The sequence below is a fragment of the Sardina pilchardus genome, chromosome 5 (assembly GCF_963854185.1).
Source record: "Sardina pilchardus chromosome 5, fSarPil1.1, whole genome shotgun sequence".
Taxonomy (NCBI): domain Eukaryota; kingdom Metazoa; phylum Chordata; class Actinopteri; order Clupeiformes; family Clupeidae; genus Sardina; species Sardina pilchardus.
This window is the reverse complement of record NC_084998.1, coordinates 32,238,571-32,253,570: the sequence shown is the minus strand read 5'-3', so window position 1 is coordinate 32,253,570 and position 15,000 is coordinate 32,238,571. Positions and strand designations below refer to the sequence as shown.

At 43.4% G+C, this 15,000-nt stretch overlaps 2 protein-coding genes across 2 annotated transcripts in view; one reads left to right on the top strand and one right to left on the bottom strand.

Moving 5' to 3' along the window:
- The window catches only part of grk6 (G protein-coupled receptor kinase 6), a gene marked incomplete in the record, with an annotated part of 45,074 nt that extends 39,444 nt beyond the window's left edge, over positions 1 to 5,630 (bottom strand). The window contains 2 exon segments of the mRNA XM_062537274.1: positions 1,169 to 1,264; positions 5,480 to 5,630. Coding sequence (XP_062393258.1) covers positions 1,169 to 1,264; positions 5,480 to 5,531 — 148 coding nt within the window.
- Positions 5,631 to 8,560: 2,930 nt separating this feature from the next.
- On the top strand, positions 8,561 to 13,627 carry nop16 (NOP16 nucleolar protein homolog (yeast)). The gene is made up of 5 exons (XM_062537273.1): positions 8,561 to 8,733; positions 9,477 to 9,585; positions 9,922 to 9,991; positions 12,306 to 12,412; positions 12,769 to 13,627. Exons 1-5 carry the CDS (start codon positions 8,627 to 8,629, stop codon positions 12,892 to 12,894), a joined length of 519 nt encoding a protein of 172 aa, XP_062393257.1. The 5' UTR covers positions 8,561 to 8,626; the 3' UTR covers positions 12,895 to 13,627.
- Positions 13,628 to 15,000: the final 1,373 nt, after the last annotated feature.

Below are 15,000 nucleotides of genomic sequence, written 5' to 3'. Positions count from 1 at the left end.
AAGAAATAGCTTTCCTCCTGTTTTGAAGTCATGAAACAATTGTTCTCGTGAAATGACATGTTCCTGGTTCAACTTTAGAGCAAAGAGGATGAACGCACCTTACGAAATGCCATTCTGTTTGGGCATCAAGCGACATGGCACAATGTGATAGGCTAAGAGAGGATGGTGAAACATGTAGATCTTGAAATTCGTCTGAAATCTATCAGCCCAGTTTCTGTGGCGTTATGGCGGCTGAACATAACCGCACGTGTTGAATCAAGTCTGTTCCTCAGAAACAGTTGCAGCAAATAGAAACAGACACTTGGACAGATCTAGACAAGTTCTACATAAAAGCAGCTACAACCTCTGATGCCCATTCTCTTCCTGTGCAACCGTTGCTTCTGTTCCTGTTGTATAGGTATAAAATGCGCGAGCGCGCGCACACACACACACATCAGAGTTTCTCTCTCCATTTCACAGGTCTGGTCACCTAGTTTACAAAATTTGATTTTATTGTATACCCATCACATTTTACCATAGTAGCATATTAGCTACTAGTGATCCTATGCCATTTTAGCACAGTAGCATATTAGCTACTATTGATCCCATTTCATTTTAGCATAGTAGCATATTAGCTACTAGTGATCCTATCACATTTTAGCATAGTGGTAGCTAATAGTGATCCCATCACATTTTAGCATAGTAGCGTATTAGCTGCCTACTGATGAATCCCATCACATTTTAGCACAGTGGGAGCATATTAGCTACTAATGAACTTGGTCACAATACAATGATCTTATCGTCTGAATCTTGTATTTGAAAGCAGGCTTTAACAGGTACGTTTTCAAAGCCCGACCACATCTCCTCAAGGGTACCCGGGAACGGATAAGCGGACTCTGGCACGGGCACAAGTATAGTAGCCTACGGAGCGATCAGAGCATCAGTACTGTGCCCACCATGCTGTTGGTGCATGGCACACTACACAACACTATGCCTACCATGCTGTCGGTGCACGGCACTACACTGTGTAGGAACACAGATTTCTGGGCCGACATGGCTGGAAAGGGCAAACAACACGAGACATCAGAAAAGGCCATCAGAGTGGGCAGCAACGTGATGGTAATCCAGGGGAGCCCTGTTGGGCCATCACTGACCCCTGGGTCTAGGACACACACAGGCATGTACATACCTGTAGTCTGGCGAAGCTCCTCACACAGGCTGATGTGGGGGAACTGGAGCATCTGTTTCCATTTCTTACTCTTCCCCTTCCTATTCCCACCTCCTCCTGAGAGAGAGAGAGAGAGAGAGAGATGAAGATAGATAGAAAAAAAGAGAATCAGTGAAGAAGCCCAAGATAGATATACAGTACCTCATCTGAATTTATAAATGTGCATATCTATAGGTGACCTCGACTGAATCTATACATGTGCATATCTATAGATATACCTAATCTGAATCTATACATGTGCATATCTATAGGTGACCTCATCTGAATCTATACATGTGCATATCTATAGATATACCTCATCTGAATCTATAAATGTGCATATCTATAGGTCACCTCATCTGTATCTATACATGTGCATATCTATAGATATACCTCATCTGAATCTATACATGTGCATATCTATAGGGTGTATACATGTGTATAGGTGACCTCATCTGAATCTATAATGTATACTGTATGCATAGATCTACATGTGCATATCTATAGGTGTAGATCTATAGCAGATATAGCTCATCTGAATCTATACAGTCATGTTTATATCTATACTGTAGGTGTAGATCTATAGCTGGTGCTACAGCAGTAGGTTAGAGCTTGCCATATCATCAGACGGCTCCGTGGAGATGGTGGCACTACATTAGTGCCGGTTGTTGTTATGATTCTATCACACCACTTCTTCACCATCGTTGTTACAAATGCGTTTCTAAACAGGAGAGTGATTCTATTCCCGACCTTGCTTGCATGACCACAAATCAACTTAATGCACCGGCTGGGATAAACAACATCCCAAGAACAACTACAGGGCCACACAGCAGCATGGGCGTCACACACACACTAAGTCTACCGCGGCAGGATTAGGTTCCGGCCCAGGTGCGGCCCAGCGGCAGCCGAACGTGGCCCGTATCCCCGGGTGATTTGAGTTAAAAGTTAAAAAACGAACGGGGACTTGGCACAGGAGCACAGGGGGCTCTGAACACAAACCGGGGCTTTGTGCAGCGATCCTTTGACACTTGTGGAATTAGCCCAGGCTCTGAGTGTGTGTGTGTGTGTGTGTGTGTGTGTGTGTGTGTGTGTGGAATTAGCCCAAGTTCTGAGGACACTAAAGAGGCTTCTGAGGCGAGCCTCAAAAATGCTCCTTTTCTTCTGCGCACTCTCACTTTCCCACACACACACACACACACTATTAGCACATAGCAGCACAGCTGCTGCTCTCTCTTTCCCACACACACCATAACACAGCAGCACAGGACACGCTTACTGTATGCCAAACTGGCCAGAGCACATACACACACTGACCCATCACCAGTGCATCTGTGTATGTCCATGTGTATGTCCATGTGTAGTGTGTGTGTATGTATGTCCATGTGTGTTTGAGATGTAAACAAGGCCAGATCTGACCCAGGTCAGGAATGGATCTCCCTCATCTGTGTTAAGATCTGCCACTGGCCAATACTGTACGCGTGGAGCAGCCTCCACAACGTTTGACCCCGTCCACCCCAGCTCTGGAACACTTCTCTTTTGCTTACAGCATTTGAAGTCATGCCAACATGGACGCTGGTGAACACATGAGGCCTGGTGTGGGAGAAAACATGGACGCTGGTGAACACATGAGGCCTGGTGTGGGAGAAAACATGGACGCTGGTGAACACATGAGGCCTGGTGTGGGAGAAAACATGGACGCTGGTAAACACACGAGGCCTGGTGTGGGAGAAAAGAAGAAACGGCCTCCACACACCGAGTTTGAGTTTGTTTTAAGCCAGATGCCTGAGCTCTGATGCCTGAGCTATGGGGGCCAGTGAGATGCCTGAGATATAAGGCCACAAAGGACACAAACCTGATGGTGCCTCCCAACACAGCCGGAGTCCACAGTGGCTTAATATCAAGCTAGACATCGCATGTAAAAAAGCCTCACTGTTTTCAGTCACCATGACATTGGGAAACATTTCACAAACTACACACACACAAAAATACATACACACACACACACACACACACACACACACACACACACACACACACACACACACACACACACACACACACACACACACACACACACACACACACACACACACACACACACACACACACACAATGGGGGAACTATGTAAACTATTTTTAAAAGGTTTATAAGGATTATAAAAGCAAGTCGACTGTTTAAATGTACAGGGCGGAACTGAAACACCAATGTCAGATATTTGCAATTCAAAAGCGGCTCTCAGCAGTGACGGAGTGACAGCAGGTCTAGCGACGCACTGAGAGGTGAATGTGACGCAGTGCCAAGATTGGAGTGGTGGGGGGGGGGGCTGGAAAGGGTTAGAGGTCAGAGGTGAATGTGATGTAACACCAAAAGGGTACACGTCTGAGGAGAGTGAAAGATTACACGAAGCCCCAACAGAGACAACGATGAAGCCACCAAAGATATCAGGGGGTGTTGACCGAGTCTGGATGGGATACGGCCCTCATTGGGCCCTCATCTGGCACTGTGACGTTACATCCACACTACACGAGAGCCCGATCCTATCAAGAGAGGACACAGAGCACACACTGAAACACACACACTGTGTGCGTGCTGGTGTGCCGTAAGATGCTGCTGGCAGTGCATTGAAAAATGGGGAAGCGGCTGTGTTTGTAGGCTGTCGCCACGGTCACCATTCAAAAGAATGCCAAAGAGCGTGGCAGTGAACAGGAACAGAGGAGAGAGCAGACTTTCAATCATGTCGCCCGCCGTTGGTTGCTCTGGTGATTGGGCATGAGGGCATGAGAGCACAAGACAAGCTGACAGCATGTGTGAGACAGGGACTCAAGTGGACCCATATGGACAGCGTGGCACAAGGCAGAAGGGGGTGGCAGGCAGGCCCAAATACAAACACAAGCTCTCAAGGGAAGCTAAACAAGAGCTACTTCTGCCAGTTCAGTTGAGGTAAATATACTGTACTAAAAGCAGCCACCTGGCATGCAGCGATAGTGGGCATATTGTCTGTCAAAAGTCAAACTGCAAAAACTTAATCTGGCCCAAACAACAGGCTGCAGCAGCAACAGTAATTTCAGTTAATGCATGACAACGCTAGCCGTAGACCAGACTGCTCTTCTTTGTGGGAGGCTAAATAGTCTGTTCTGTTTCATTAAGGGAAACCTGGCTGACACGAGACATGCACAGTAAACCTCAACAATCACACAGACTTCCTGTTGTTGGTCCAACGGAGGAATGGGGCTTAAAGCTTCACCTGCAGCTGTCAAACAAAGGGCCAGCAAGGAAACGACACAAGGTGCAGGACTAAAGCTACATGTTTTGGGGTTTTTTTCCATTCATTTCTATTCACACTTATGCAGTTCTGTCCTTAAAGTTCTAAATGAAAAAAGGAACGTCAGAAGTTTCACTTCTGTCGGTGCAAGACCATGGGATGTTCTAATACACCCGCCTTCTATTCAAAGAGCAACAACTTTTGACTCATAAAATCCGTGCTCCAGTTCACAAACAAAAGAGCTGTTACGACGTTTTCCTAAAAGCTTATGATGTACACATAAGGCGTGACATAAATAGCTACAGCTGTTACACTGAGCCAGCGCACAGTTCTTAGCTACACCATTAAGCAAGCTGACAATTATTACCACGGCGCGCATCGGAAATAATTCACTTGTAGGCTATACTTACAGCTAAGCTATATTTTGATTCAGCGCGTAGCCTACAGAAAGAATTCCTCATGAACACGCGGCAGTCCCAAGACCGTTACACCTGCTGCAAGCTCGAGGTATGGTTTATGGTCACCATGATGAAAGTATACAGGCAGCCTTGCGTTTCTCTCCATTCAATTTCACGATGCATCGGTTGTCATCAACCCAAAATGCCATCTCTGTTATACTGGACGGTCAAATCGCTATTGTCGACTGGGTGGATGGAAACCCTGTCTTCTTCAGTCATGACCACTATCTTACTGAACCGTTTTAACACAGCTCTAATTGTAAAAACGATGCTATCAACATGCACGGGAGCTGTCTTAGCTGCAGTAGCGTACACTTGACGAATGACAGTTCCATCCTTTACGCCTGTCCATCTGAAGGGTTAAGATGGTCTTATGTCATCTAAAAACGCACAATCAAGACATCGCTACACAGGCCCAATCGATCCGAATGCAATTGTTACAATGTAATGTCTGCAACTATCATATTTGGCCTTGGCTCCCCATGGGAGTCCCCACGTTTGGCAGCTGTGCGATACGATTAAAACGTGTTGTCAGCCGCCGTAGCGCAGCCCGGAGGTTGGTCGGCTCTTACCTTCCCTCGCCTTGAGGAGGACAGTGTTGGCCACGATATTCTCCAGTTCCATGGTTTCCTGGGGTAGCAAGCACCACAGGCCCGACCTCGTCGCCGGGTTGGCAGTGAGCGTGTCCTCCCCCTCTCCCCCCCACGACGGAATATAACCCTTGAATGACTCTCTTTGCCGTTGTCGTTAGCTCTCCTTTTTCTCCGCCCCCAAATCTTCAACTACGTCGCTGCACTTCAAAATGCTCCACCCTTTAACGCTCCGCTCTGGCCAATCGCAGCTGCACAGAGCAAACCCACCTGAAAAAGTAAACTCTCTGGCGCACGGCCAATCAGACCGAAAGAGCGCCTTCCTGGTGCGCCTGTCAATCTGTTCTTCAGACCATGAACGGGGAGAATCGAGAGTGAGTGCATAGCCTATTGCACGGATGTCATATCATAATGAACACACATCCGCTATTTCATTCCTTGCAGTGTGTGACAGCATGTAGCCTACTCGGACCTACTCTGCTGCCTTGCCACGCCCAATGATTCGTGTGTAGGCCAACACATAACAGGGATTATACTTTAGAGACATCTAGAGGCATGTACTGTTATCAGTCAATTGTGCAACCCCCAGAATCCAACATAAACAGATAGATAGACAGATACACACTAAACAAAGTTATTTTTCCTTCATCAAAGTGTAGGCCTAAATGAGGGCCTATAGCCTATGAGAAATCATGGTCTAGCTGTTAGATTACATTAGATGACTGCAACTCTGACAGAAGAATCTTCCTGTGGTTGTTAGAGCTGTTTGCTTTGAGTGGTAAAGAAGTGTGCTCTTCAAACTGCCAGACAGCACTACTGAAATGACACAGCATTTAGATATCCATCTCCCCACTCTGCTGTGGTTCCTTCAGAAGTTCTATTCTTACCTCTAAATTCTTTGGATTACCTAATAAAGTCAAGATAAACAAAGAATGACTTACCAAATTGAATCTGACATCTGAACATCATAATAGTTGTGTTATTTCAAGATTATGATCTGTGAGAATTTGCTCATTTGTTTTACATTTGAAGGTTGGTCAACATACATCATTTAGAGGCAATATGAAATAACTGTCATTCCAGGAGCATGCTGCTGCCATCATGAAAAATTCTCACTTCTCAAGTTCTCACTTGATTGATTGCCATGTGGACATTGGGAAAATGACAAGAGGACTGCGCCACAGCACTTTCAGCCTCGTAGCCTACTTATCTATCTTTACTACACAATTGCGGCATTTTACATTAAATTCAACAGCCTACTTACCTGTGTTTATTACACAATTACGACATTAAATTCAACAGCCTACTCACCTGTGTTTATTACACAAGTATGGCGTTTTACATCACATTCAAATTTGGTGTCACTGTGCAGAGAGCTGATGTTAAGCTCATGAAATGTAGTCATGGTGATGGGGGTTGTTTGAGTTCAAAGTTACGAAATACTAGTTGCACAAGCAGCTGTCTTGATGTTTCTGTGTGCTAGCTGCATCAAAGTGTTGTATGTATGAACATGTCTTTGAAGTACTGCATACAGACCTCTCAGAAGGTGATTATTTAGCCCCAACCACTTTTCTGTGACTTATGTGAGCGCACACACAGTTTGAAATATGATATCTAAATAAAGTTGACTTGACTGACTTACTGGTGCACTCCTGTGCATCCTTCCCTGTCTTTCTTCCTATCATTCTTTCTCTCTTTTTTTCTCTCCCTCCTTTCTTCCCTCACACCTACCTCTTGTTGTGCAATCTAGCAGTGGCTATGAAAGAGAGGATACCGTCACCTTTGGGTGAAGGTTAACGTCTATACAGTGATACTCAGGGAGGCAGAACCACGGGTGTGCCCAGAAGAGAATTTACAGTGGGCACATACAGTATTGTAATCACCTTTTTCATCCTTCTGTCACTTTTAACTGAATTCAACTGAAATTAGCTGAATTTTCTTGTTCTGTCCACTTTAACAGAAACTGATCAAATGAGTAAAACTGGGTTTGTTTTAACCTGGCATGATGGGTGCATGGTGTCTTAAAATACTGTGCAGTTGATGTGCAATTGTTTGTACTGTAAATATGGATCAACTGACCAGTTTATTAATGGATGCAATCAGACCTATTATGGTCAAAGGGCACAGATGACCTGTATTCTGGTCCTTGCTTATAGCAGGATATTACTTTCCTTTTGACCAAGATGGCTAATAGATCAGATTCAATTTCATTACACAAGGCATGGCCTATTTAAACAGTAGTGCATTAGATTGTGCTTTTGAGACAGCATTTACAGGGTAGCCTACATGGTGGGTAATAGATCATAAATGTTGGTCCTGTAGTAATTGCTTTTGCATACCTGAACATTTTATTTCCTTTCGACTAAGTTTCCACTGAATTTGATCTGGCATAACACAATAGCATAATATATTTGCACGTGGTTGTTTCAGAGAGGGTTAAATAATGAAGGATCTTTGGTAGATGTCATCTGAGAACAAACATATACATTAACTCTCTTCAGTAGCCTAGGCCTAGTAGTAGTAGTCCTAAACTGATTCTGCTTTTGCAAAGGTTATAGCCTATTGAAAACACTGCGGCCTAGGCTGGGTTAGGGTTCTGGCCTACCAGAAGCAAATCCCACTGGTATACTCACTATCAACCAGTCTGAGTCCTAGCTTGTACAATTTGGGCAACAAAGTGTCCCCAAAAGGTGATTTCAATGTCACAGTTGGGCTAAAGCAGAGTGGTAGATAAAACTTCTCTCTATGGCTCTGGGCTAAAGCTGCTCTAGACCATAGACTGTAAAAAATAGCTCTAGACCTACATTTAACAGGCTATACAAACTATGCATATAGTGCCAGCAACAGCATAGTCATAGTTCCACAGACAGGTTGAGATGCTGTTCTGGGATGCAAATTGCGTTTACAGCATAGACTGTATAAAATAGCTTTACAACATAGACAGTTAGGCCTAAAAGATTAAGGTTTACAGCTGTGGTCGCCGCGTTGATGGTTACGTCATCAACAAGCGCAACTAAGCAAGTCGATATATGTCACGTGATCTCGACACACGTGTATGTCGTCTGCACTTCGGGACCATAGTTCGGGACGTGAAAGTTACTGTAACGCGAGCGCTTACTTACCGACACAATGCCAAAGGCTAAGAAATCCTCCAAACGAAAGAAATTTGATTACACGAAAGACAGAAAGAAGCTTAGAAAGAAGTTACGGAGGAAGTTAGCTCCAACTATTGAATGGTAAGAGACGTGTTGTGGTTAGCTAAATTAGCCGTCCTCCTGTTGCCAGTAGACTAGCTGAGTTTTCATTGGGAAGCAGAAAATGTCACTAGTTTTCTCATAACGTACAATTATATGTTTCCTGGGGTTTATTCTCCTTTCTCTGGAATAATTCGGTGTACTGTAACTCCCTTGTGTATCAAGTACGTGACGTGCATGTTCAAGCTAATTTAGCTGTTAGCCATGTTAGTAACTATTAGCGGATAGTATAATGGTAGCCTACGTTAACTGCTGTGCTTCGTTTGGTGTAGCTTCGTGGATTACCTATTAAAGACAACCATCGCTATTGTACATTTGACACGAAGACAGATTGCATTTTCAGCTATCAACTTATCACATTGTAAATGAACCTGACATTACACAGTAATTCTGTTTGTTACGGGGGCCTAGGCCATCATTACAGTTGACATTTTAATAGTCAGATTAAATGTTAGTGTGACTGCCTCCCTTATACATAAACGTTGCAATAGGCCAAGATCTACCGAAGTTTAGACAGTTCTCATGATGTCCAGAAGAGGTCAGCGAAAGCAAGGGAAAGGTGCCTCTGCGTGGTGCCTTACTGCCTTCAGAATGTCCAATTTTCTTTATTGGACTATTTTAACGGAAGAAGTGTCTTATAGTTTAGTTGAATAGCTGTCAATAACAGTAGATTTGTCGCTGTTGATTACCATGTGATAGTGAGGTGTGTCTGATCTCTCACGCAGTGCTCAGATCAGAAACGCGTGGGATGACCGGAAAACGGTTCAGCAGAACCTGAAAGAGATGGGACTGCAGCATGACACCAAGACGGTGCTGCCCATTCGCCAGCCTAAGGTAATCAACAGTTGCCTGAGTTGCACACATAAAGGCAGGGTCACTGAACGTGTGCAAAGCGGAACTTTGTTGACATACCTTTTAGTACAGTTATAAGCCTTATTTTGGGAATCAAGAAAAACTATTCCATAATTTTTAATATTTGAAATGATTTCCTGATGTGCTGTCTGTCATCGTCTAAACAAATCAGATTATTTGATAGCTGACACTAGAGTGATGTGGCATTGTATGAGGTCTGTATTAGGTATTTACATATCGTTTTTTTTTAAATGTATCATCCTGGATGCAGTCGTGTAGTGAAACCCTTCATAAATTTAACTGGCTTTTGTGTTCTAGCTCACAAGCAGCGAAGCCATGGATGTGGAGACAGATGATGTCTTGATAAGGAAGCCATATGTGATCAAAGGTAGGACCCTGGGCGTGTGCTGTACTATTCTGTGGTGTTCTCTGTCCCCAGACCCCCGAGCGTAGACAAGAGCTGCTCTGTTGCAGTTAAGATAGATGAGTGTATGAGTATGAATGTCATCATTTCTTCTGAGCTTTGAGGACAGCATGTTAGATTGTTGATCTATTGGCAGAGCGGCTCACTTTCCGTTTAAGTTCCTCCGGCAACTCAATGGAAGCATTGTCTTATCTTTGAATAGACACAACTTCAACTTGTTTGAACTCTGCGTTCATAATGCGTTTGAACGCTTAAGATATTTCTAGGACAGGGACTGGTGACCTAGAGCCTGTTGGAGAATACTTCATGCTCTGCTAGGCCACCAAGAACTGATGCTGGGTCATTCCACGCCAAATCAACCAGAGCCCACGCACTTGCGTCTCAAAGAAATCTGAAAAAAATACCATGTGTGCCTATGTTACCCAGGAGACACTCTGTAAAATGTTTTTGTGCTAAGATCAATACTTTTCAAGTAACAGCCAGTTTTACAGGGGGAGGGGGGTGTCAAATTTGTTCTACCTCTTTTTTTTGTCAAAGTTCACAAGCCCATTGCTCAAGAACTAGAATCTGTAGGAGGCTCAAATTTTGCAGGCTGGTGCATAAATAGGAATAGTATGCAGTAAAATCACCACGAGTAGTCTGGATGATCCTGCATGGTCATAGCAGTCCCTCAAAGTTGATCAACATTTTATTGGAGTTCTTGGCTGGGCTCTGTTTAGGCTTACAGAAGACATATTTTTACTCAACATAGGCTCTTGATTTTTTTTCTCTTATTGAGATCAGTAGAAACACTCTCCGAAAAAGCAATGAAGAGAAAAGAAAATCCATCAGGGACTGAACAGCAGACCTCACAAGTTTGAAAAATAATTTTGGATCTCATATTCAGAGCACCCTAACACCTTGTGGGAATATACAAAGATTTTTTTTATATTTTTTTCGTTAATCTGCATTACCTCTTCTTTTAAAAAACACCAATTTGACTTGTCTTATGCGAATCTTTCTTTTTCATTTTCCACCCTAAACATGGACAAAATGCACCATTGAGATCAATATGTTTTGTCCCCACCCGGCAATTTCAGTGATTCAGTGATTTTAGTGGCACCTAGTGGTTACTCTATACAAAACAAATCTCTCAATAGATCTCTATGGTGCATTTTGCCCTTGTTCAGGGTGGGAAATGAAAAAGAAAGATTTGCATAAGACAAGTCAAATTGGTGTTTTTAAAAAGAAGAGGTAATGCAGATTATAGAAAAAAATATAAAAAAAATCTTTGTATATTCCCACAAGGTGTTAGGGTGCTCTGAATATGAGATCCAAATTTATTTTTCAAACTTGTGAGGTCTGCTGTTCAGTCCCTGATGGATTTTCTTTTCTCTTCATTGCTTTTTCGGAGAGTGTTTCTACTTATCTCAATAAGAAAAAAACCCCAAGAGTCTATGTTGAGTAAAAATGTGTCTTCTGAAGGCCTAAACAGAACACAGCCAAAAACTCCAATAAAATGTTCATCAACATTGAGGGACTGCTATGACCATGCAGGATCATCCAGACTACTCGTAATGATTTTACTGCATACTATTCATATTTATGCACCAGCCTGCAAAATTTGAGCCTCCTACGGATTCTTGTTCTTGAGCAATGAGCTTGTGAACTTTGACAAAAAAAAGAGGCAGAACAAATTTGACACCCCCCTCCCCCTGTAAAACTGGCTGTTACTTGAAAAGTATTGATCTTAGGACAAAAACATTTTACAGAGTGTCTCCTGGGTAACATAGGCACACATGGTATTTTTTTCAGATTTTTTTGAGACGCAAGTGCGTGAGCTCTGGTTGATTTGGCGTGGAATGACCCTGCTTCATCATGAGGAGTGGACCCAGCCCTCCCTCCCTTCAACACACACATCATCTGTGGTGGAAACATGATGAGTTTTGTGTGGAACAGCTATTTCCTGTGGAAACGAGTCTTTGCAGAAGTGTGAGGTGTTTTTTATATATATACAGTGATTTCCTGTATATGAATCCACATTGTGTATGAGCTGCAGGACAGTGTTTTATGCAAGTCAAAAGAAACAAAACCTTATGAATATCATATTTAGTGCCCCTGTGTATTTTGCAAAATCAATATATAAGCTGCAGCTAATAGTTGGAAAAATTACGGTATGTTTATTGTTAGGGCTAGGACAGGTCAGGGTAGGCATAGAGAGATGGATCGGGGAATTACTGAAGATTGGACTTGGGTCCCTCGCAAGTGTAAATCTTGTTTGACCCTATTTTTTTTCCAGCAATGGAAGCCCAAGCAAGCATCCCCAGCCAGAGCTCCAAGACGCTGTCCAGAGATCTGATGGAGTACGCCCAGCACATGCTGCGTGAGCACGGGGAGAACTACAAGGTAAAGCAGGCTGCCCATACTTAGTATCAGTGCACATCAGGCGTAAAGAACTACAAGGTGAAGTTGAAGTGAAGGCTGCCAATACTTAGAAAGTGTCAGTTTAAAGTTTAAGTGACCCTGGCATCCTTACATTGGCCTATTGTAGTCCCTTTCCAACTGACCATCAGTAGTAACACTTCATTGCACCACATTAAGTGGTGTTTTGCCTTTTCCAAAAGCAACACACACACACACACACACACACACACACACACACACACACACACACACACACACACACACACACACACACAGACAGACAGACATACAGTATATGTTATAGACATTGTTAACTCCGTTAACTCTTGTTGTTTCAGGCCATGGCACGAGATGAGAAGAACTACTACCAAGACACGCCCAAACAGATCAGGAGGAAGATCGAGGACTACAAGCGCTGCCACGCAGAAGATTACGCCACCTTCATGCAGTCGCTGAAGGCTTGAGAGACTGACTGCGGTAGGGAAGGGGTGCAGTGGACTTCACCCATCTCAGAGGGAGGTGTGTTGTGTCGCTCACAAAACGACAACGGGGCGGAGTTCAACCCCATCAATGCGTCTCTCTGTCCTCTGACCTTCTGCTGTGGAGTAGACCGGAGAGGTGAAAGGTCATGGATGAGTGACGGACTGTTTTCGAAGTTAGTGTAAAGACAAGAAAGAGGGGATGACGCCATACTGAACGGTCCTGTTAATATTACTTTCATTAGGGTCATAATGGATGTCAGATGGCAGGGGTTATGTTTTTATTTTGTACTTTAAATGTCATGGTTGCCATGAAGTTTGGACCTCCTGTAATGTGTTATTCAGCTGTATATCTCTCCCTGTATAGACCACACTCTAAAAGCATTGATTTCCAGGCAGAGGAAAGAGAGTTAGTATATTGCATTCATGTCAATCCAATGTTGTGATTTAAATGAAGAAAAGACTGTGTGTAATCCTCAAAAGAGATACATATATGCTGCGGAAATGATGCACTGGGATTATGAACGCATGTCTCTTTGTGTCTTTAACGTAGTGGGATTGAGAAAACCACTCTTGAACGACGTAGTGAGATTACACATTTCCACATGGGTTTGTTATTTTAGAATATATCAGAGCTGGATTATTGGGGACAAGCTTGTGTAAGTTAATTAATATGTGGTAACTGTGCTGTTTTTAATACAGAAGTGTACCACATGCACAGAGGATTTGAGAGCTTTATTCAATGCACACATATGGAATTGCATGTACACACAGAGGACACACTCACAGGCACAGACATATGGATTTCTGTATGGAAGTAAACAAACAAGTCTATGGCGAGGCCACCAAGGACTGCCTCCGTTCACAAATTGCTCCTCACCCCTTGCAATGGATTGATATACTATATAAAATAAAGACATTCATTTATACATATAAATGCTTCAAATAACAATAGTCCCAATAATTAGGAGTTATTTTCCTCTGCCTCAGAATAGAAGGTACTGTACACGGTTTAAGGTTTGATAAAGATGCTTAAACTTGTAAAATAAAACCATGATTGCCACAAACCAAACATCGACATGGTAAACACTGAGCTGGACTGATAGCGTGGTATGGACACTTGCATACATTCAGGGCTGGACTTTGCTCATCACATGTGTGTGAGTGTGTTTGCGTATGGGCTATATTATGTGCTCATGCGGTGCTCGCGAGGGCAGGGGCTGCTGACCTTCAGCTGCCTATATCCTCCGGCTGCAGCGCTTGTTTACATGATCAGGTGTCTCCTGCACTGGGTGAATAGTCACCGAATATCAATCATATGCACCAGTACGCTGCAGTCTATAAACCTGACTCATGGCTCTTAACACACTGTATCCCACAACGTACAGAATAATATTGGTGGTGTTTCTCCCCATTTTAAAAGTTCAGTTTTGGGTAACACTGGAAATAAACTTTGGTGCCGACCAAAACCTTATATTCCAGATCAGCACACAGATAACCTAAATAATGTTACTAGAATTTTAAATGAGTTTCTTTAACGGCACACGCCACTGTTTCATGCAGACGATGGAAGTTAAGGATCCATTACCACTGTGTGTCCGCCGCTAATATCATGTGTTAACATCAACCCTTGCCAGTGGCTATCTCATACCACAGCTCTAGCATGTAGGAAGGCTACGGACGTCACTGCGGAAACATGCTGAGCGACCTCACCAAAACCCCAGGTCTTAGCATGCTTCATACAAACAGCACGTATCTTAATCTTAGTCTTTCAAATGCAAATCCAGTTTCATCAGCCTTGAAACACAACTTGTAGACCGTCTCAATTAGGAATGAAAATAGAAATAAGACTGTGATATCCTGGCTACAACTTCCTGGCAGGTTGTGTACAACAATCACACACAGAGGTGTGCATGAGGTCAACGGTTACGGTAAGATGCGGTCATACTCAGGTGGGTTCAACCACCCACACTTAACTATGACAACAAAAGATAGGCTATTCTCACACATCAGAACAGATACACTGAAACTCTTGCCAACCCCAGTATGTTGTGTCTCTGGCCCTGGGTGACTAGTGTTGGATGGGTCTTT

Excerpts from the sequence above, each read along its gene's own strand:
- nop16 (XM_062537273.1), top strand. The coding sequence starts at position 8,627 with ATGCCAAAGGCTAAGAAATCCTCCAAACGAAAGAAATTTGATTACACG. Across the intron at positions 9,586-9,921 it reads TGCCCATTCGCCAGCCTAAG|CTCACAAGCAGCGAAGCCAT; the intron begins GTAATCAACAGT and ends TTTGTGTTCTAG. Across the intron at positions 12,413-12,768 it reads AGCACGGGGAGAACTACAAG|GCCATGGCACGAGATGAGAA; the intron begins GTAAAGCAGGCT and ends TTGTTGTTTCAG.